This window comes from Prunus dulcis, chromosome 8, assembly GCF_902201215.1.
Source record: "Prunus dulcis chromosome 8, ALMONDv2, whole genome shotgun sequence".
NCBI classification, from domain to species: Eukaryota; Viridiplantae; Streptophyta; class Magnoliopsida; order Rosales; family Rosaceae; genus Prunus; species Prunus dulcis.
This window is the reverse complement of record NC_047657.1, coordinates 9022396-9045898: the sequence shown is the minus strand read 5'-3', so window position 1 is coordinate 9045898 and position 23503 is coordinate 9022396. Positions and strand designations below refer to the sequence as shown.

The 23503-nt window shown below is 40.3% G+C and overlaps 1 protein-coding gene across 1 annotated transcript; it reads left to right on the top strand.

Moving 5' to 3' along the window:
• The first annotated feature begins 8572 nt into the window (after window positions 1-8572).
• On the top strand, window positions 8573-9059 carry LOC117637411 (indole-3-acetic acid-induced protein ARG7-like). The gene has a single exon (XM_034372293.1). It carries the CDS (start codon window positions 8661-8663, stop codon window positions 8940-8942), a length of 282 nt encoding a protein of 93 aa, XP_034228184.1. The 5' UTR covers window positions 8573-8660; the 3' UTR covers window positions 8943-9059.
• The last annotated feature ends 14444 nt before the right edge of the window (window positions 9060-23503 follow it).

Below are 23503 nucleotides of genomic sequence, written 5' to 3'. Positions count from 1 at the left end.
TTTCTCTACATTTTCTTAATTGAAAACTAAGGAGGTGACATAATAGGGGCTCCCTCCCATGCCACACATTTCTATTGTTTCTGGGATTCTCTCCATTTTCCTTTCTTGCCAGCCAGTTGAAATTTCAATATCTTAACTGTTCCATAACTATATATGCAGGTATTTCTAATTTTTTTTCCATTCATTTGTTATAATCAATTTGTCAAGATATATTTCCTAGTCACAAAGTATTTCACTACCAATAATGACACTCAATTTTAGCCTCATGCACTCCGAATTGGATATTTCCAGTGATAGGCAAAGTGTAGCAAGTTAAAACTGAAGCCTTTTTGGTAGTAACATTTTGGATCTACTATGTGTACGAAATAATGTTGAAAGCAATAGGAAGCAACATCTTTATAGATCACAAATTGCTTGTCCATTAAACTTGTAATCTACATTTTTTTTAAAGGACAGCCCACTTTGTCAAGCAATTTTGACGATGTTCCGTTTCATTTGTACTCTTATTCATTACAAAAAGCAAAAAAGAAAAAGTAAAACTGTAATTAATTAGCAATCATTTTTGACAAAAAAATTATTTAAATAAAAAACCCTCCCAACGGTTGAAGAGATAGAAAAAGGATCTAAAAGATGACAACAACCAATTTGGAATCTCATTTGTTCAATTTTTAATGTACTTATACGAGGGAAGAAATATGTTGGAAAAACTATTTTTCATATCCATTAAGTCTTCTTGTTTGCTTTTTATGCAATTAAACTATTTACTGTCGACTAATGGGGTGTTAGGTGGATTTTTCTAGGCTTTTGGCGTGCTCTCAAGAGGTCTTGGGTTTAAGCTCCCATGGTACCCGTGTGTGTAAGTTCCCACTCCCCGCTTCCTAATTTTGGCACCAAAGAAGGGAGACTAGGCAGAGAATACGACGCTGGAAGGCATGGGCTGCAAGATGATAAACTTGGGCCAAAGAGGATGACAGGCAGGTCTGATGACGGAGAATGGTCTTGAGTAGGAGCAGCATGGCTCTTGTTAAATGAAAAAGAAACTTCATCAAATAACACATGACGCGATAAAAAAACACGATTAGAAACAAGATCCAAGCATCGATAACCTTGTTGGTTCAAAGAATAACCAAGTAACATACATTTGGAAGACCGAAATTGTAATTTATTATCAGATTTTCTATTTAAACCCCACACTTCTCTTAGTTCACCCCATGTTCTAAGTTCACCTCAACTTTAAATTTAAATTTTCACAATTTCTAAGAAAACCCCACTATCTTCCCAAACTACCCTTAAATACACCACAAACTGAAAAAATAAGAACTAAAAGAGATTTTCTATTTAAACCCCACAATTTTCTTTGTTCCCAGCAAAAAAAACACAAACAAATGAAACCCCAATCCGAAATTTAATACTTTCTAGAGAAAGAGAACAGCTTTACCTTTCTCTAAGAATTGTAACTGGAATTCTAACACTTGTGTATTGTTGAGTTGAGAACTTGAGAGAGAGAGAGAGAGAGAGAGAGAGAGAGAGAGAGAGAGAGAGAGAGAGAGAGAGAGTTTGTAAACAGGAAGTTGGAAGGAGGCTTCTAAAACTTAATATGAAGAGTGGTGGGGTGTGTGGGGTGTGTGTATATATGTACTAGGGTTAATTATGAAGTTGGATGACCTTTTTTGTCTTTTTACACAATAATAAAACTTACAGCTTAATGATTTAAGTATTGGGGTGAACAAAGAGAAGAGCGGGGTTTAAATAGAAAATCTCTTTATTATTATTATATGGCGGTAAATAAGGAAAACATGCACACCCAAAAGTTTTTAAAAAACGAATAATTAGGTTCTTTGTGAAACAATAATTCATAGGGTGATTTATACTGAAGCAACTTAGAAGAAAGACGGTTAATTAAATAAACAGTGGTGTGCATGGCCTCGGCCCAATAGGAAGGAGGCATAAAGGCATGGGCTAAAAGAGTGAGCCCGATGTCAATAATGTGACGATGCTTACGTATGGCTAAACCATTTTACTCAGGATGATGTGGACAAGAAAGACGATGATGAATGCCATGATGAGATAAAAAAAAAAATCCTTAAATTGATGACTAGTGTATTCCCCACCCCCATCTGATTGAAATGCCTTAATCGTAGTGGAAAACATATTTTCAACCAAAGCCTTAAATTTAATGAAGTGAGAGAAAACTTCTGATTTCAATTTCATCGGAAAAATCCAAGAATAACGAAAAAAATCATCAACAAATAAAACATAATAATTAAAATAAGAAATAGATTTATTTGAAGAATTCCATACATCAGAGTGAATAAGTTTCAAGGCATGTTTACATATCAGTAATGGAGAAAGTAAGAAATCAGAGAATTTAGGAATCAGAGAACTACTGAATCGGTATGGGAAGAATCATTCATATTAAGGTGTTTACTAAACATATGGAACTAGCAAAGGAATGGGGTTGATTCCCATTGTTATTGTTTACTAACTTTCATGAATTAGAATCCAAATTAATTTGATTACTAAAATGCCTTGCACATTTTCACCTCAACACATATATAATTCTCAAACTGGCGAAGAAGACCAAACTAATCCTGTAGCAAACCAGTAAGGCGGTGTAAACATGAGGAATCAATATGCTAAACAAGATGAACAACAGGAGCTCAGTTCAATGACAATGTTAATAGCACCTTTGTCCAGAGCCAATTTCAAACGAAAAAATAAACTCCAATAAATATATATCTTTCACCTACGTAACTAGTAAACAATCAAATAACAATAACTTGCACAATCTTCATATGATTAAATACATGGAACTTCTTCGAACTGAGTTTTTTTTTTTTTTTTTTTTTTTTAAGGGTTGGAGCGTCTTGGAACTTCTTGGTATGAGTTTTTATATTTTTTTGGGTTTGGGGTGTTTTGGAATTATGGTAAAGTAGTAAGGGTATTTTTGGAAGTTATTAAGAGAAAACAGGAACGAGAATCGTATCGACCACTCCCCCCTAGTTGATTTGATACCTAGTTTTGAGGGGATGTGATTACGGATTTTGAGGTGGGGTCCACTTATTTTTTCATTAATGATTGCAAGTAAATGCAGGGGAAGTCAGGAATGGAAATTATTCCCTTTCCTCCCATACCCATTACTGATACGTAAACATGCCCTCAGTGGAGAAGAAGGGATAGAAAAAGGACTAAATGGTAATTTAACACTTTTACCCAACGTACATGATTGACAAAAAGAACTAGACAGAGCCAGAAGATGGCAGTTTATTATGAGATAACAAATATTGTAAAGTAGACGAAGCAGGATGACCAAGGTGAGAGTGCCACACAGAGTGGTCAACACAGACACCTAGTAAAGCAACACGATCAAGCAAAACTTGAAAAAACTCATTCGATGTAAACGAAAAGGGATATAGGCCATTACTACTCTTGCCCAAGAAAAATGTCTTCCTCGTCCCCAAATCCTGGATAAAATAACAATCAGGAAAAAAAGTGAAGAAACAATGGTTATTAGTAGGAAATTTATGAACAGAAAAGAGAGGAAGAGATGCATCAGGACAATGAAGAATATCATTAAGATGAAAAGAAGAATTAAGGGGAGAGAAACGAGAGTGACCAATATTTTTAATAGGCAAACCTATTCCACCAAGCACACCTCCAACATTGTTAGAACCATGATATTGTCTAGGAAGGGATAAGAAGCTCAGGTCATTGGTAATATGAGTGTTTGCATCCGTATCAGCAACCCACTGTTGATGGCCACCATGTGAAGGATATTGAGCGGTCATGTCTTGAAGACGAGACGGAGGAGAAGGCACATAAGACGTCTTGGAAGGACAGACAGCTGTGATGTGGCCAAAACCATGACAATTGAAACATTGAAGAGGCCCACGGGCAGAATGAGGCCCAAAAGAGGAAGCAGTAGAGCCAGAAGGAGGTGGGCCAAGAACACTCGGCTCAAAATTGCTACCGAAACGTTGTTGATGTGAGGCAGGACTAGAGGCGCCATAGGAAGCGCCAGGGAAACCGCGACCAGAAGTAAAACCAGGTCGTGAAGGAGAGAATGAGTTGCGAAGATCGGGACCACGACCAGCAAACCCAGCGCAATCGCCAAAACCGCGTCCACCTAGACCACCATGGGAAGCTGCCATAGCTGTTGCACCAGAATAGATGACCAGAGAAGAAGATAATTACAGGCGACGTTCCGCAGACAAGAGGAAAGCATCAAGATCAAGCATATTGATGGGTTTCTCACGAGCTTGAGTAGCGGCAATGGTATTTTCATAAAGATGTCAAACATTGTTCATAACACAGCAAGGAGATCAGAGTCAGCAACTGAAGCACCTGCCAGAGCCAAGTTATTGTCAATCGAGTTAATACGATCAAGGAAATCAGTGATGAAAGATTCATCACGGGTTGTGCGAAGCAAGTTACTGTGAAGTTGAAGAAGACTATTCTGATTTAGAGAAGCAAAACGAGTTTCAAGGGCTACCCAAGTGTCATAGGCGGTGGTCTTGGAAGCTACAGTGGTGAGAACTTTATGGTGAAAGGAACCGTTGATGAGAGAGAGAAAACAAGCTGATCTTTCTGGACCCAGTCATCATACTCTGGGTTGGGGAGGAGAGACAGAAAAGCAAATTCATTGGCCTCAGCATTTGGGTCAAGAATGGTCGGAGGACACAGAGAAGTGTCGTCAACAAAGCTGAGCAAGCGGCGGATGCGAAGGATAGGAACAATTTGAGCAAGCCACGTCAGAAAATTATCACGCTTGATACGAATGGAGATAACATGATGAATGCCAGGAAAATCAATAGAGGAGGAAGAAGCCATGCTGCCACCAAAAAAAAAAAAAAAAGACAGGGAACAAGAAAATTGAGGATCGAGGACTGTGAGTCTCAGGCTCTTGATACCATGAAAGGTTTTGAATATTCTCGATGATTTTCATTGAACAATCATGTGATAATTATATACAATGCTTTGCTTGGTGTCTACACAAAGGATTTTCTATTCTAGGCAAGAATAAAGTCCTTGAGAGACAAGGAATATATACAGCAAATCTATGAAATAAATACAAATAAAACAGGAAACTAAATCATTTCAGGATCACGTCTCATTAGATTTCATGTTTGTAAAGACTCAGGATTTCAATTGTTTATGGGATCATCTGTGTGTATGTGTGTGTCTATGTAATAACCCAAAACAAAATATCCTAAAATTAGTATTAATTTATTCTAGAAGAAAGACGATTTTGCCCTCACATTATAAAATAGGGAAAAAGTTGACTTTTTGACCGAGAAGGAATTTGGCAATTCTGCTTACGCTGTTGCGTAGGGCACGACGAAACGAGTCCGTAGACGCGGAGTAGACTCGAATCGGAGTTGTAACGAAGAAAATACGGTCAAAATACCGTGAAGGGCAAAACGGTAATTTGGACAAAGTCAGATTTTTATCCCTTTTCCTCTCTCTCTCTCTCTCCTCAGTTCTCTCTCCTCTCTCTCTCTCCTCCCTCGCGCGACCCGTCGCCCCCTCTCCCCTTCCGATCAAGACAGCGGCCACCACAGGGCACGCCGACCTACGGCGTTGGTACCGTCAGACTCGTCTTGCCGCCGCCGTCACGCCACGACCAGTCTCCGCCCACGAGACGACTGGAGCTCGCCGGAAACTGGAGAAAACCGTCAGTTTTCACCCGATTTTTAGACCCTTCGTTCTCCTTCGTTTCTCAACCAAATCGTTCGAGTAAGGTGTGGATTCTCACCTATTTTTCATGCCCTAGCTGAAGGTTGGATAGGTTTTGATCGATTTTCGCCGTAGATCACTCGATTTTCGAATTGAAAATCGGCCGAACTTCGGCCTCAGTGATCGGCCGTTTCCGGCCACTTTTTGGGGTATGTCCAAGATCAAAAATGGCTCCAAATGGGGTGTTTTACCTAGGATAGGAGTTTGGAGTCTTGGTTTTGAGTTTTCCGGTGAGCCGTTATCGCTTTGGACACCCAAGCTGCCGGCGCGTGTGGCGGCACGTGGGTGAGGGTAGTGTAGTGACTCTGTGTAGTTTTACGATCCTCGGGTTGTCACGAGCACGTAGGATTTCACGGATCTCGATTTGGAGTCCGTTTGAGCCCCGAACGGATTTTTCATATTGTGCGTTTCTCGGGTGCTGTATTGTCGAGCCGTTGGATTGCACCCTTCAGATATGTCGTTCTACATGATTTCAGGATCGTGTACGATTCAACGTATTGCGAATCGGAGTCCCGGATACTCCGAAATCGCGAACCCTGGGGCTAGTGTTTGAATTTTAAGCGATAACGCGATTTTGGCTAATCCGACCGTCCGTTTTGGGCCAAACTCGCAGGATATGGGTCTTTCTCTGTGAGGAACCTCTAGAGAATCCCAGATCGGCCATCGGAGATCATGGACCCCACGGGGTTTCGGATCAGCCGGTCTGGCAGTTTATCGCTTAGTAAAACTTCAGGTCTTTTAAGGGCGTTCTAATTGTCTGAAAAGCTAAAGTAGGCATAGGATTGACTTGAATATGAGTGCACGCATTTCTAGGAGCCGGGGGTCAGGGTGTTTAATTTAATATTTTTATTGAGCAGTTTTATTAATTTAATCTTCATGATTAATCAGGCACCAGAGGCCAGACTGAACTGCAGGAGGGACCTTCAAGAGGTCCAGCTAGCTCGAACCAGAAGTGAGTGGACTTTTCGTTTTTAAATGATTTTATAAATGAATTTCATTATTTGATCTTGAATAAGTTTTATGAACTGTTTCTTTCGAGCATGTTTTGTATTGTTAAATACTTTGATTTACATGCTGCTTAGTTACTGATACCAAGAGATATAAAAGACAGAGTTTAAGAAGTTGACCAGAGGAAATAGCAGTTTATTTTCAGATTTATTGAAAAGTAGCTAGTTAGCAGACTTTTCTACGATATGATATTTTAAACCACCATGTACCCGATTTCGGTGATTACCCTCAGTTGGACCGATGTCTACGGACATCCAGTCTATTTTCAGTTTCATCAGTGCACTTGACATTGCCTCACGAGTTTCAGGGACGCTCGGACCGTGAGTGCCAGGATTTGCGGCTCGGCTGACTTGGTGTCCCGAGACCTGCCAGGATTTGCTGCTCAGCTGACTTTGTGTCCCCGAGACCTGCCAGGATTGCGGATCAGGCTGACTACGGTCCCCTAAATCCTGCCAGAGCGGCTCGAGTCGACTTTGTGTCATCGAGACTTGCCAGTGGATCAGGCTGACTATAGTCCCCTGAATCCTGCCAGTTTGCGGCTCGGATAGACTGCGTGTCGCCGAGACCTGCCAGGGGAGTTGACGGATTTACAGGGGTACACCTAGGTGGTAGTTTTAAAGGAATTTGAGTACTTTTATGCAACTACTGCTTTCAGTCATTTTATACCAGTTTTCTCGATATTCGTGCATGTTTTACATCTGCATAGATACGTATACAAATACAAGTTTATTTGAATGCCTTGTATTTGAATACAGTCAAACTTTAGCTTTACCTACCTACTTATTTTTACAATGGGGGTTACTATGATTATAACTTGTTTCAAGAACATTATTTTTGTCCACTCACACTTTCAAATTGTTTTGCGCCCCCAGGCAGTAGACGTGCACAGGAATCCACCACAGGCCTTCTTCTAGCTCCTGTGCCACTCACCAAATGTAGGATGTTGTTGTAAAACCCTTAAATTCTTGTAAATATTCAGTAATTGCTCTGATATCTAGTTATAGTGGGAAACCTGAACTGTTGGTTGTGTTGTTGACTTATTCTGGCGGATTGGGTGAATATTATTGCTTGTTTAACAGGTGAAAATTTTTGGGTTTGGACAAATTACAGGGGAGACTCTGCCGAATTTTCGGCAGGAGTCTAAGGGAAGTTTTAAACGTATCTGTAACAAGAAGGGTAAAAAGGTCATTTGTGCCCGACATTCGCCAGGTGTCGGACACGCACAGGATTCGACTCGAATTCCAAAGTGGAATTAGGATCGGGTCCTGTCAGTCTATGTATAGATGAAAGGGTGTGTAGAGGAAAATATCTGAAATGGGGACAATTGGGTGGGGATTGGAAAGAGGCATAAGAATTTGAGGGATCACATGGTCTTTTTTCCGTCTCATTCTCAAGAACTTGGTAGTTATTAAGTCTGTATGTTTGTTGGAGAACATGATGCCCAACAATTTTTTTTGTGACACCTACAAACTCTTTATATGCGGATAGAAAAGACTTCTTTGAAGTACAAAACAGGGTTAAGACATATCTGTCCATAGTCTCTTGACAGGAACACATTAGCAATCTTTAGACCACAACAAATTACTCGATGAAATAAGACGTGGGGAATGATGTTTGTACAGAGGGATACAGTTTTGTCATTTGCATGTGGAGATGATTTATGTGAGTGGGAAGACAACCCATGTTATGTTTTGATTTCTCACAAGCTATTATCCTTCACTGGGGCAAATCTCTGCGCCTCGAGACCACTCATTTCATGTAGAAGGCAATACTCTTTCATCTATATATACACAAGAGATCAGGTTCATAACCAACAACTCAAGTCTCTCTCCTTGCCAAGCATCAAAGTCTTCTCTGTTTCCCAAGTCCTCTGAATTCTTTCTTGTTCAAATTTTCCAATTGAGAATATAAAAACCATGGGATTACGATTGCCAGGAATTGTTAACTCCAAGAAGGGTCTAAACAAGGCTGCTACTTCAAAGACCGTAGACATCCCAAAAGGCTACTTTGCAGTGTATGTTGGGGGGAGCCAGAAGAAGCGATTTGTGGTTCCAATATCATACTTGAATGAGCCTTTGTTCTTGGATTTGCTAAGTCAAGCAGAAGAAGAATTTGGATATGATCATCCAAGGGGTGGTATCACAATCCCCTGCAGTGATGAAACCTTCATTCATCTCACTTCCAGCTTAAGTGTATGAATGAACGCAAATGAAGTGAATCTGGTTCATATCCAAATCAGCCTCAGTTTGATCAGAAGAACTCGCCGTGTCAAGATGAAGTAGAGGCTGTGATTGATCATATGCACATTTTTCTGTTGCTTATGAATCTGGGAAGCCTTCTTTGATGGTCAAAGGGCTTGTGAGCTGAGCACGAAGATACAAAATTTGTGAAGCAGTCGAATGACAATATCATGAACTCTCGATTCGAAGACTATTGAGCCCAAAATCATAACTCCAATTTTGAACTGGATGACAAGAAGATTTCTCTTTTAAGCCATGTACAATTCTAAATGTTTTGTTCTCCAGGAAACATGAGAAAATATAATGATATATTTTGATTCCTCATCCACTTTATTGTCTCATTTTTCAGTAAGTTATTATCTAATTGTAGCTTATTGCTTCATACAAAAATAGAATCTGGAAGTAGACCAAATTTGAACATCTCACAATCTCAAAGTTGAAGATGGCCAAATATTCTGATTTTCTGCCCAATATAATGTTAAAGACGGCTTATATCAGAAGTAATTGGACAAGATTGCTTGGAAATTTCAATTATTGGAACTTTTATGCTAAATGTCTCACTTGTATGGGTTGGATATTATCGAAATAAAGGTTATCCATCTAAATTCAATCCGAAGTGAGAACATTAAACATGGAAAAGATCAATTAGAGGATAAAAAGTACAAATATGTTTCAGTCCCTAGTGGTTCACACTTAACCGGTCTCAATAGACAGGCAAAGATAGAAAGATTCTCTAAATTTTGTCAGTTTATTTAATCACGTATTTAGACTTGATAGAATCCAATGGCAGCTGCAATGACAATCCCAATAGATTAAGTAGTTCTTCCATAGGAATCCTATTTTTGTTGTCCTAATCCATTGTATTATGCAAAAAGGCTCAGCACTGCTTTCCATGATTACTGCTACTGAATCTAGCCTGAGGTCACCATCAGTGATCTAACTGTACTGAAGCAGAGTGAGAATGAGGCAGCTCAGGACTTTATTACTAGATTCAGAAAGCTGAAAATGAAGTTCAGAATTCCTATATATGATAGACACTTTATCCAGATGGCACAGACATCATTGAGGATCTCCTTGAGAAAAAGGTTCAATGGAATAATAATTTGGAGACTTAGCAGAACTGGCGGATAAGGTCATCAAATATGAAGAATTGTTGGAGGAAGAACAACAGAAGAGGAATGCTTCTAAAGGTACATACTACAAGACCCCTTCATCTTCAGTTCATTTGGAGGAGATAGAATAAGAAGAGGAGCTAGAATCAGAGGAAACTATGGCAGCGGTGGCAGAATTGGCTAAAATAAAGGGACAATAAGTTGTAAAGCTTTGCTAAAGGCACCAAAGGATCAAAAACCACCACCCTTCACTGGAGGTTTCATTCCAAATAAACAGCCAACAGACAAGGTTTATTCTTTTGATTTGTCAAAGTTAGACGCTCTGTTTGATGAAATTTATCTCAGAAGGCTATAGATACACCACCTAGACACAGGTTGCCAAAGTCAAGAATTGAAGGGAGGACAGTATTGCAAGTGGCATAATTCTTCGAATCACACTACCAATAGCTGTGTTGTTTTAAGGGATGTTGTCCAAGAAGCATTAGCCTCAAGAAAGTTGAAAATAGCAAAGAAGGTCTCTACTATTGATACATTCCCCTTTTTGCAAAACTCAGGTCAATATGGTAAATCTAAATAGGCCAAAGAAAGATGTTAACGCAGCTTTCCTTTCCTAGAACACACGGAAGTCAACTTCACAATCTCCTCCTAGCAATTAGCTTTTCCTGTAGTAAATGAGATTGTATTCATGTCTATATTATTTCCTATCCTAAGTTGATTTCCTGTATCAGTATAAATAGAGACTTTGTGTAATCTGTTTAATAAAAGGAATATATTCTCTACATGGTATCAGCCTTACCTAGGGTTTCCTCCCTCTCCCTTATTTGATCCAATCATCTCCTTTAGGTTCACGTCATGGCTTCGTCTGAATCCACCATCTCCCTCCCTAGCCCCAACTGTTCTCATTTTATCAAGTTTACTGACTCTAACTACCTCATTTGGCTCCGCCCTCCGCCAACTCAAACTCTTTTTAGTCGGTCATGACCTCTAAAAATTTATCGATGACACTCATAAACAACCTTCTGCTCAAACCTCCACTTCTACCACCGTAACACCCACAATCACCACCACCTCTCTTACCCAAACCAATCCTGCCCATGTTCAGTGGTACCAACAAAACCAACTCATTGTCAGCTACATCACCAGTACACTCTCTGAGTCTATTCTCTCTCTCACTGTCGGCTGCACCTCTGCCCGGGATCTCTGAGAGCGTCTCCAATGCCACTTCTCACAATCCAGTATGACCAGTGAATTTGCTCTTCGTTTTCAACTCATGGATATGAAAAAAGGCTCTCAATCAAAGGCAACTGTGGAGATAGGTCCCTATCAAAATAGGAGGGGTTATCAAGGAAACTTTGATAAGACCAAAGGCAACTGTTATGTCTGGAATTGTTGTTCATAGTAAATAAAGTATGAATGAGCTGGAGATAACCATAAAAACGCAGATGTTAAACCATAGAAGAAGGATAGTGCCTTAACAAGGCTATCCAATCCATCTAAATAAATCCATCCAGTATAGCAGGGGCAAGAATCAAATATCTTCAGCAGGATTGTGCAAGCACAATTACAGGACAGACCAGAATCCAATGTTTTTAACAGGATTGAGTTGCCACACGTTCAGGCAATGGCACAATTTCAGATTGAAAAATCCATTTTTCAGGGGCAAACAAATAGCTCTACTGGATAACGATCGACATTTGAAAAAGAGAAATCAGAGAAGCATGGAGGAGACTCCAATTAAATTAACAGGAGATTAAAGGCCATTGGCCTCAATAATGGTTGGAAAGTGGTATTCCATTGGCAAGAATGGCAAGGCTTCGTTCTAGCTACTCTTTCACCATTTTTCCTTCTGTGATAATCTCCAAATGCATCAGCAGCCTTCCATGTGGCCTAAATCCAAATATTTGAGCCATATCGAGCAGAGTTTGAGGCATATGGCCAACACGAAAGTCAAAAGTGTTTGTAGTAGATTTCCAAAAACACAAAGAAGCAGCAAGGAGATTCTCATCTCTATTAATTGAATGCTTAGACAGAAGCAAAGCATCATATATGCTAGCTTTCTTCCAATGGCTTTCATACCTTGGAGAGAGTCGGTCAAACTATTCTGATCACTTCACGAAGCTATTCCAAACTTCATTAGAAGGGTATGATCTGCTTAGATTCTTGCTAACGCAGGAATGGAATATTAGAGAAGGATTACCATAGTAAAACAGAGCGTCAACATCCGCCTTAAAAAGTTCGGCCATTTCCCCAGGAACTTTCCCAAACTAGGTAGAACCCAGAATGATAGCATTCCTGTGCAAATGTAGGATATTTTCATCTAAATTCTTCTTGGAATATGAACGGAGTTTGCTTCAAATACCAATGGCATGTGTGTCAACACCTTCGCCTGAAATATAAGGTGGAGGGAAGGAGGAAGAATTACCAGCACGAGTTTTGGGAGAAGCCATCGAGAATATTCAGGCGGAATTGGGGAAATGTTTGAATTTTTCATTGAAATTTTAAATTTCAAAGCTTGGAAATACTCTACAAATTGAAGAACTCGGGGTTAATGATGATTTTAAAAGAGTAAAGTAGGTTGTAGCTTTACACTCTAAAGAAGACAGATAGTGGGAGAAGAAAAGTTGCCAAGAATTAACTAATCGTTAATACCCACTTTTCCAAAAAGTCAATGAACAGACGTGGGCAGGAGCAAACAGATCAAAAGGGCGCACATCAATAAAAGGCAGGCCAATCATTAAGTGTTAAATCGTTTTTTAGAGATGATATTCAGACTTGGGGGCCACTGTTTGGGCCTGAAATATGCTCACCATCCCGAAATAAGCATTGGGTTCACTTTCCAAAGAGGTATTGGGCTTTATTTACCAAAAGTGGTGAATGGCCCATACTATTCAAACAAAGGGGGATTAAATTAAAATAAATTCACATTATTTTGATAATCAAGAAATAAATTATCACCAATGGTGATTTAATCCAAGAGTCAAAATTATTTGAATTAGTTTTAGCCCAAAGTTTACAATTTCTTAGATGTTAAGGTATGTCAGAATGACTCCTCATTGTTGGTGACTCGGCTCCAAATAACTTTAATGACCATGAAAGCTGGAAAGTGAAGTCAGACTTACTTTAGTTGGAAATCACGACTATTTATTGTAAGATTGCCGGATTTATTTTCTAATAACAAGATATTTATATTTATGGAACCAACTAACAAGACCAGCCCTGAATTTCCTTGGAATCCGTGGCGGATCCTGTGGTATTTCCGACATCGAACTGATGCTGTTCCCACTTACTAACATTATAGCATCTTTTCCAAATTAAGGAAAAGAGGAACGAGACATTTTTTCAAAATTTCGGCAGAGTCTCTCCTGAAAAACTAACTTTCCCAAATTTATAACTTGTAAAAAACAAAGTAATAAAATCCCAAGAGCAGGATGCACAATGAAAAATCATGCAGTTTACATAATAGGCCTCCGACCTTACATCCAACCCCAGCATGGGCGATAACCGAGCATATCTAAAGAAATTCAGTTTACAATGAAACGAGTTCAATAGAATTAAAAACAAGTAAAGATTGTCCTACAAAAACTCGGGCTCGGAAGTACAAGACTCGGCTCTGTTGCTCGACTCAGCTCAAGTACTGCCTTGTGGGAGCAAAACAGAAAACTTGTGAGTGGACAAAAACAAAGTTTTTGCATAGGTAAAAACAATATACTTACTCCACCGTTTGGAAAACGATTCTAAAAACGATATGAATTCAAAACCGATATAGATATATATAGCTAAGTCAAAACTAAAGTGAAATCCATATCTCGTAATGGTATACTAATACTCATCCCACTCAAAACCTTTCCCATTTTTTCCAAACTACTCTTACCCAAAACGCGTGCCCGTTGGCACCATAAGTGAGAAAGAATCCTCACTGATAAATAAGAACGAAAGTATATGTGTGTATATATATAAATTTTTTATATATACATAAGTATGACCACTACCAAACTTGTACCGAGGAAACAATCTAACCGGGGGATTGTTTGACTAGACCATATGGAAGAATCCTCAATTGACCATGTGGCTAGGGAATGAGTCGTCCAACCGGGGGACTGGCTCACCAACACGTACAACAGAATCTTCAATACTCGTACGCCTGTGATAAGTCCTACGCGAGCAAACTAACCCCGCTAAGGGTCTACGAAACACCCCATCAAGGGTGGTCGGGTTTCGACATATCAAAGTATCCCAAAAGTTTCCAAGTATCCAATCCATGTATTCCAAAACCAATAAGGTACAGGTAGTGGCTAAAGCACTTCAAAATTAATATAAACCACAACTCAAGTCCCATTCCATAATCTCTTTCTAACAATCCCATGTACAACACACATCCAAGTATAGATAGTATCTCTCAAACATAGCATATATTAATTCAAGGTAATCAGAATATTCAAATATTCAATTATACTTCCAATATTTTTATAACAATATTATATATATTCAAACATTTAAATAAATAATACGTTAAACTCAATAATCGAATAACTCATTATGCATAGCTTTTCGTCTTTGAAAATAATGATTATTATTTAAAAACAAAGTCCACTCACAGATAATTCAGAGCTGCTTAACCCTGTTGAGTACGCTGAGTTGGAGTACCTATTGAAAACTACGAGGACTAGATTAATTAAAATACTTCGGACGGAAACTTTAAAATAAATTCCTAATTTTTTTTGGAATTCAAGGTGTGTATACGACAAACGGGAAGTTTCTAAGGTCGAACAACGTGTTTCGGAAGGTGAAATAACCTCGGAAGACGCTCGGTCAACTGAGTGGTCAAACTTTCCAAATTTGGTCAACTGGGCCCGTCGGCCCCACGACCTCCAATTTCCTATCCAAAAGTCCCCTACGGGTTCAACAAAGCTTACTAACACACGTCCTGCAAGTTTGGTCCAGATCGAGCAATCAGATCGCTCGCAATCATACGATCGGACGGTCACCGTTTTACCGAAAATTTGAGTCACTGAATTGGAGTATCCGGGACTCCGATTCTCGATCTGCGATTTCCTACACGATCCTAGATGTACCTAGACCAGTATTTGGAAATGGAGTCGATCCAACGGTCTGAACATATCGAACACGGATGACGCCTAATATGTGTAAATCCGATCAACCGTCAAATGATAACCAAATTCAAATCCGAGCATACTATCGTGCTTGGGACGACATAGGGAACATTCTAGGTTGAAAACCCAACCTTGATACCCTGCCGACGAGCCACCACCGCCTGCGGGTGTCTTGAACAAATTTTCGGCTATCGAAAAACTCCAAACCTGTAAGATCCCACATCAACCAACGGAGAGGGGGTGATGTGCCTTATATGTGCACACCTGCATCCATCTAGCATGAGGCCTTTTGGGAGCTCACTGGCTTCGGAGTTGTAGGAACTCCGAAGTTAAGCGAGTTGGGGGCTAGAGCAATCCCATGATGGGTGACCCACTGGGAAGTTGCTCGTGAGTTCCCAGAAACAAAACCGTGCGGGCAGAGAGGGGGGCCCAAAGTGGACAATATCGTGCTACGGCGGAGTTGATCCCGGGATGTGACAATTTGGTATCAGAGCCACTCTGCTGTGTGGTGCGAGTGTGCCGAACGAGGACGTCGGGCCCTTGAAGGGGGGCCCAAAGCGGACAATATCGTGCTACGGCGGAGTTGATCCCGGGATGTGACAATTTGGTATCAGAGTCACTCTGCCGTGTGGTGCGAGTGTGCCGACGAGGACGTCGGGCCCTTAAGGGGAGTGGATTGTAAGATCCCACATCAACCAACGGAGAGGGGGTGATTTGCCTTATATGTGCACACCAGCATCCATCTAGCACGAGGCCTTTTGGGAGCTCACTGGCTTCGGAGTTGTAGGAACTCCGAAGTTAAGCGAGTTGGGGGCTAGAGCAATCCCAGGATGGGTGACCCACTGGGAAGTTGCTCGTGAGCTCTCAGAAACAAAACCGTGCGGGCAGAGAGGGGGCCCAAAGCGGACAATATCGTGCTACGGCGGAGCCGATCCCGGGATGTGACAAAACCGCTGGCCAATAATCATACCAATAGATCAAACACATCAAGGGGAGTAACTTTATACCTTTGCTCGAAGATCAATTCAGCCGCTAAAGCCCTCGAACAGCTGGTTTTCTCGTTGAGACACCTTCTAGGTTTCGATTCAATGGTTTCAAGTTGAAATCAAGTCGGGTCTTCGAGGGAAATTACAGAGGGGAGGCAGGGGACTGTTTTGGAACCCATTTGGTGATCGGTGGAGTTCGCCGCAACAAACGCCAGAAGTCATGGTTTTCAACAGGCCAGTTTGAGTTGGGTTTTTGTTCAAATTTTTGGCTGAATCCCTTGGAATTGAGGCTGGAAATTGGTATGGATGTAAAGAGGAGAGAGATATGAAAAAAAAAAAATTGGAACTAGTTTTGTAGCCGAAGAGGAAGGATGATGTCAAAATCGTCGTCAGAAGACGCCAAAATCGTCGTCAGAAGACACCGAAATCGTAGTCAGAAGAGACGGGGTCGTGGCGCTCCCAATAGAGGAGAAAGAGATTCGTGAGAGAGAGAGAGAGAGAGAGAATCTCGTGTTTTAAATATCAAACTTTGAAATATTTACGGTAGTGCCACTGCACTTCTGGTGATTGTAACTTCTTTGTTAAAACTCTGATTTGAGCCCACTGCATGTCTATGAACTCGTATCTATGCACTCTAAATAATGGTGCCATTCAATTCCGCAAAATCCTATCAGATTAAAAACTGACCAAAATAAATCTACCCCAAGGGTAAAATTGTAATTTCGCAATTAAATAATTTAAATGAAAAGTTAAAATTGGATCTAGGTGTTACACCAATGTTGGAGGAATTTGGGCATTATTACTCACTTCAGCTTAGTTGTTGCAAAAGGAACGATCAGGAGACATTCAGGAACATTAATGAGCAGGTGCCAAAAATTTTGATTAACTGACAAAACTTTTGCCACTTATGCATTAAATGGAGGACAATCCAAAACTAAAAAAACCAGATTTCTTCAACATCATTTTTCTCCTATAAATACAAAAGTGTCTGGACAGGAGAAGGGACAAATAACCAACCAATTAAGCACAAACTCAACAATAACTCCATATTGATAAAAAGAAATCAAAGATCATACGATCTTACAACTACCAAAAGCAGGCAAGCAATCTTCCTTAACAAGCAATCTAGCTCAAAAAGAAGTTCAGAAAACCAAGAAGAAACTAAGATTGCCCTTGTAATCCAGATAAGGTAAATCAAATAGAATTCAAAAGAGATTAATTCCTCTTACAAATTTGGTTCATCAAATTAGATAAAACAAGAAGAAGTCAGGTATTTCATCATACAAAATCCTCAACAAATTTTTCAAATACGTCTTAATGTTTAAAAATGTCTAGATAGCTTTAAAATCACTCAGAATCAACCAGAATAGGTACTCGTTTGCAGTTCTGATCACTTCCATAGCCTATTCAAGTTTTAACTTGTTTATAGCTCTGCCAAATTTCAAACTTGTTATTGATTTCTAGCTAATCTCTATTAGTTGAAGGTGCTGACTTGAAATTCCAGTGCAGAAACATTCAATCTAGTCAACAAAAGTTTAGTCCAGTATAATCACAAGTCATCATTGCGACTATGTTTTCAAACGTAAGTCAAAGTCCAACCCCTTTGAGAAGTATGTAGATTTAAAGATTCATTTGTTACTTTGTGCTTCAAGCAGTTTTGCTTGGATTAGGCTGTTATACCCTCCATTTGTGTATTTTGCTTTGCTTACCATTTTTGTCTTGATAAATTGTGAAGTTCTCACAAGTCTGAGGCATAGAAAAGAACTCTCTTGGGAGGTTTTCCCATCCAAAATCAATGTTTAAAGTCTATTACTTGGGGTGCAAGTATATAAAGTTGTTCAAATCTGTTAGGGTATTATATGCTAACAGCGGGACGAAAGTTACTCAAGAAACCATTAAGTGGTTCAAAAATTAATGGGGAATTTTATTTAGGCTTCAACAGACTCAAATATAAAAAGGGTAAACAATACCATATAAATATTTAATTCTCTTATCATTATAAATATGAGCTCATTGTTTTTTTTATATTGGAGAGCATATGAAATTCAAGCCATTGTATACAGTAAAAGTCTTATGAAAATCGCCTAGATATTTTTCTGTATTACTCTAACCTTGACAAGAATTAGATGAATGACGACACACACGGATCCTCCACTGATGTTCCAACAACAAGTTTTATACAAGCATTATCAAAGATCACTTTGTGAAGTACAAATGTGATATCAATGTCATTTGTGTTGGATCATCAAAGAAGACATCAAGGGGAGTAATTCTTTAGGGGTAGCATCAAAGAAGACATTTAGAAAGATGGTCAACATCATGACTTGAAGGTATTTTGTCAGCATCCGGGGGAGCATTCCATCAATAAGATTTTCACACATTGTACTCTTTTTCTTTCGTCTATTTTTTTTTTGTCCCACTGGGTTTTACCTGGCAAGGTTTTAACGAGGCAGTGTCGCATGCATGTCAGTGTTTTATACACATAATTTTATGTTACACATGATTATGCGCTCTTTTTCCCTTCGACCATTTTTTGTCCCACTAAGTTTTATTGGCAAGGTTTTTAACGAGACATATTCCATACATTGTGGTATCCAAGGGAGAGTGTTGTAAAAGTTTGAAAGTGGAGCCCACAAGTTGGAACATTATTTCCTTACACCTTCCATGAGCCTTCTTTCTCTGGTTGTTAGCCAAGGCTTGGCCTATAAACAAGGCTACCTTCCCAAACTCGAGGAGAATCCTGTGGAATTTCCGACATCACCCTGATGTCGGGCCCACTTACTAAAGACCGAGACTTTCTACTGAAATTTCGGCAGAGCCTCCCCTGTAAAGTGAACATTTCCCAAAATTTCAACATGCATAAAACACAATTTAATATCCACAACTGGCAGCATGCACAATATAATTTCATGCAATTCACATAACCGGGCCTTCCAATAATTCTCAACTACAAGCATGCTAACTGTCACATCCCGGGATCAACTCCGCCGTAGCACGATATTGTCCGCTTTGGGCCCCCCTCTCTGCCCGCACGATTTTGTTTCTGGGAGCTCACGAGCAACTTCCCAGTGGGTCACCCATCCTGGGATTGCTCTAGCCCCCAACTTGCTTAACCTCGGAGTTCCTACGACTCCGAAGCCAGTGAGCTCCCAAAAGGCCTCGTGCTAGATGGATGCGGGTATGCACATATAAGGCACATCACCCCCTCTCCGTTGGTTGATGTGGGATCTTACACTAACAAATCAATTCATGCCTTAAGCAAGGCAAACGATAAATTCAAAATATAAATTATGACTATTAAATTTCAACATACATCATCTAACTTTTCCATTTTCAACATGCAAGGTTTTAACCTCCTAACAATCACATCTATGTCCGCGGCTGCATCTAATAACCTTATGCTGCCTACGTACCCTCATTGAGGGATCAAGCCACACGCAGTTCTTCCATAAAACTCAATTCCACACATAGGCAATACCTTATTTCTTTTCTCTGTATTTCACATAAGCTCCCCATACGCCGGTACAACCAACGCCACGTATGGGGCCTGTCAACACGCCGGATAACCTACGCCACGTGCGACTATACCATACTATCACAATATCTCCCCATACGCCGGTATAACCAACGTCACGTATGGGGCCTGTCTCAATGCCGAATAACCTACGCCACGCGAGACCTGAACATCATATCACAATCTCTCCCCATACGCCGGTACAACCAACGTCACGTATGGGGTCTGTCGACACGCCGGATAACCTATGCCACATGCGACCTCAACATATTATTACGTAATCTCCCCATACGCCGATACTACCAACGCCACGTATGGGGTCTGTCTCAACGCCAGATAACCTACGCCACGCGAGACCTGAACATCATATCACAATCTCTCTCTCCATACGCCAGTACAACCAACGCCATGTATAGGGTCTGTCGACACGCCGGATAACCTACGCCACGTGCGACCTCAACATATTATCACGTAATCTCCCCATACGCCGATACTACCAATGCCACGTATGGGGCCTGTCTGCATGCCGGATAACCTACGCCACGTGGGACCTAACTTTCACATGATGGTACTTGTAGTGTAACCAAAATCCGGGGAGGTACCTAAGGTAGTGCGTATAGCACTTCAAACTGACATTCTAGACTCTTTTGTACCCTTATACAAACATATATATTAATTCTAATATTGTGTAGACCCCAACAATAGTCTAGCACCTGATAATCCCCTTGGGAAGGTGAGATTACTCCGGGAGATTCACGGTCAACCAAGGGTCAAACTACCCTAGCCCTGGTCAAACGGGCCTACGGGGCCCACGACCTCCAAATTCCGATCTGAAAGTTCCTATGGGTTCTACAAGGTATAGGACTCTCGTCCTGCAAGTTTGGTCTAGATCGGACGGTCGGATCGCTCACAATTGCACGATCTGACGGTTATTATATAACATAAACTTTAAATTATTTATTCGGAACATCCGGGGCTCCGATTCACAATCCGTGAATTCCTATACGGTCCTAGAAATACCTAGATTAACATATATTATATTAGAGACCATCTAACGGTCCCAACCTATCGAACCCGGATAACGCGCAATATGCGATCGTCCGTTTGATAGTCAAACGACATCCGAATTGAGATCCGTGAAATCCTACGCACTCGTGACAACCTAAGGATCTCATCGAGACACAGTGCAACTTCACTACCCTCGCCCACGCATCGCCACACGCGCCGGCAGCGTTGGCTGTCGAAAGCGATTACGCATCGGCGGAAAATCTCAAAACCACGGCTCCAAACTCCTACCATAGGTATAACACCCTATTTGGAGCCAGTTTTGTTCTTGGACCTACCCCAAAAACTGACCAGAAGTGGGCAGAATCGCTATCCCAAAATCGGCCAAATTTCAATTCGAGAATTGAATTGGCTACGCTAAGAATCGATCCAATCCTACCCAACAGGCAGCTAGAGCATGAAAAGTAGGTGAGAAACCATACCTCGCTCGTCGAAATCGGTGGCCGAAGGAGGGAGATCGACGGCGGCGAAGATCGGACGACACCGGCCGCTTCTTCTCCATTTTCATGCGAAACCACGGCGGCTGGGGGCGGGAGTCGGCTGGGGCTGGAAGAGGACGACACCCCGGTCATTTTGGTAACGGCCCCGTCCACAGCCGTGGTTGGTGGCTGGAGTTTCGAGGAGAGAGAGAGAGAGAGAGAGACCGACGAGGAGAGAGATAGAGCTCGCGGGAGGGAGAGAGAGAGAGAGAGAGAGAGAAAAAAAAAATCTGATTTTTATAAAAATCCCATTTCGAGAGAATTACGATTGTGCCACTGGGTTTCTTTTGACCATATCTCTCTCGTTACAACTCCGATTTGAGCCCACTACATGTCTATGAACTCGTCTCAGTACGACCTATGCAAAAATACTAGTCACTTCCCCAAACTCCTTTCGGGGTAAGAAAATGACCAAATTACCCCTATCTCAAGGGTGAATTTGTAATTTCTTTTAAATAATTTAAATAAGGGGTTTAATTTGGAGTCGGGGTGTTACATGTAATGGATACAGAGTAAGCTTTAATACAAGCAGATGAAGAGCCTTTTATTGCTACTTGTTTTCTCTATATTCTCTCCACAATTCCCTTAGTTACATAACAGGCTTTACAATATGACTATCTTGTTGGAGATATACTAGGTAACTTCTCTACTTTAACAAACTAGCTAACTGAGTAATTAGCAAAGAAGGTTTGAGTGGTCCAAACGAAGTCATTTTCATCAATTCAATCTTGGATTTTTTCCCTTGGTAGTAAGAAAATGTTTTTGAAAGATTTGACACCTTTCTTTGTTAGGTAATAAAGTTTTACGTATCTACTATATTTTTCTAAAATCTAATTGGGTTTTAGGTAATCAGGTTGTTCAATAATCTTCTTTGTTTTTATAACAAATTTCTGCAATTTAGATGAAATTACTGACGTCGCTAGCGTCAACAAGATAGATTTCACGAATTGTAATGTCAACAATTCATTTCATGTTGAGTATAATCATAAGCGATGTGGCTTGCACTAACAACGAATTGGCATGTTTTACTCTACTAGCGCCTACAAAGAGAACTTAATGTTAGTTTTCATCTTATTCAATTTACATTTGCTATATCAAATAACTCGATTAGTAAAACATCTTTTCATATGTTTTACTTTAAGTAAAAAGTATGTATCGTACATTTACAATTGCTACAGATTAGCACTCTCTTGATATCATATGCTTTTTAGATATGTACTCATTAACTACTACATTCTCAGTAAGTATCAATTCTTCAAACAAATGAAAGACTTCCCTTGCTTGTTGGGCCTGAAGATCATAGATGAAAGGACAAAGCCACATGCAAGGGTGGTTTGGTGCTCCCAACCAACCAAATCATAGAGCATCCGAGGGTCCATGTATATTCTCATAGCACCACAAATTCTTGTCTTTTGAAGCAGCATTTATAAAAAGATGAAAAAGAAAGAGACTACTAGTTTATCACACATGCTAACAAGTTTTTGTTGTAGGGCATACCATATGCAGTACTGTTAATTAACCAGAGGCGCAATGAATTCATTTTTCAAGAACATGGTGGTCCCTTTTGTTGCTGTTAACCAGAGGAGCTAGCTAGGTAGGGAATCCTATTTCTACACAAGGATAGAGTTTGATCATTTTCATGAGAAATCTCTTGCGGAAGGGTTACATGAGCACGAAAACAAACCCATGTGATTTGGTACAAGCTAGTGGCCCTCATTGCTTCTCCTCTCAGTTCCCCCTCAGTACCAATCATTTCATGTACCTGATGATTTTTTTTGCATCCGTTTCATCTATATATATACTATGATCGGTTCATCATGAGCAACTGAAGTCCTTGCCAATCTTTTTCCTCTTGTCTTGTCCTCTTGAGAATACTAAATCATGGGTTTCGCGTTGCCCGGAATTGTTAACGCCAAGAGAAGTCTCATTTGATCTCTATCTAGTTCAAGTCAGACAGATGATTCAAAGACCTTAGATATCCCAAAAGGCTATTTTGCAGTCTATGTTGGGGAGAGCCAAAAGAAACGGTTTTTGATTCCAATATCTTATGTAATAACCCAAACCTAAATTAATATTTAATTAGTAATTTATTAGGAGAAAAGACAATTTTGCCCTTGGAATAATTTATTAAAGAAAGGTTGACTTTTTGACCGAGAAGGAATTTGACAATTCCACACACACCGTTATGTAGAGCACGACGAAATGAGTCCGTAGATAAGAAGTGGGCTCGAATCGGAGCTTTAACGAAGAAA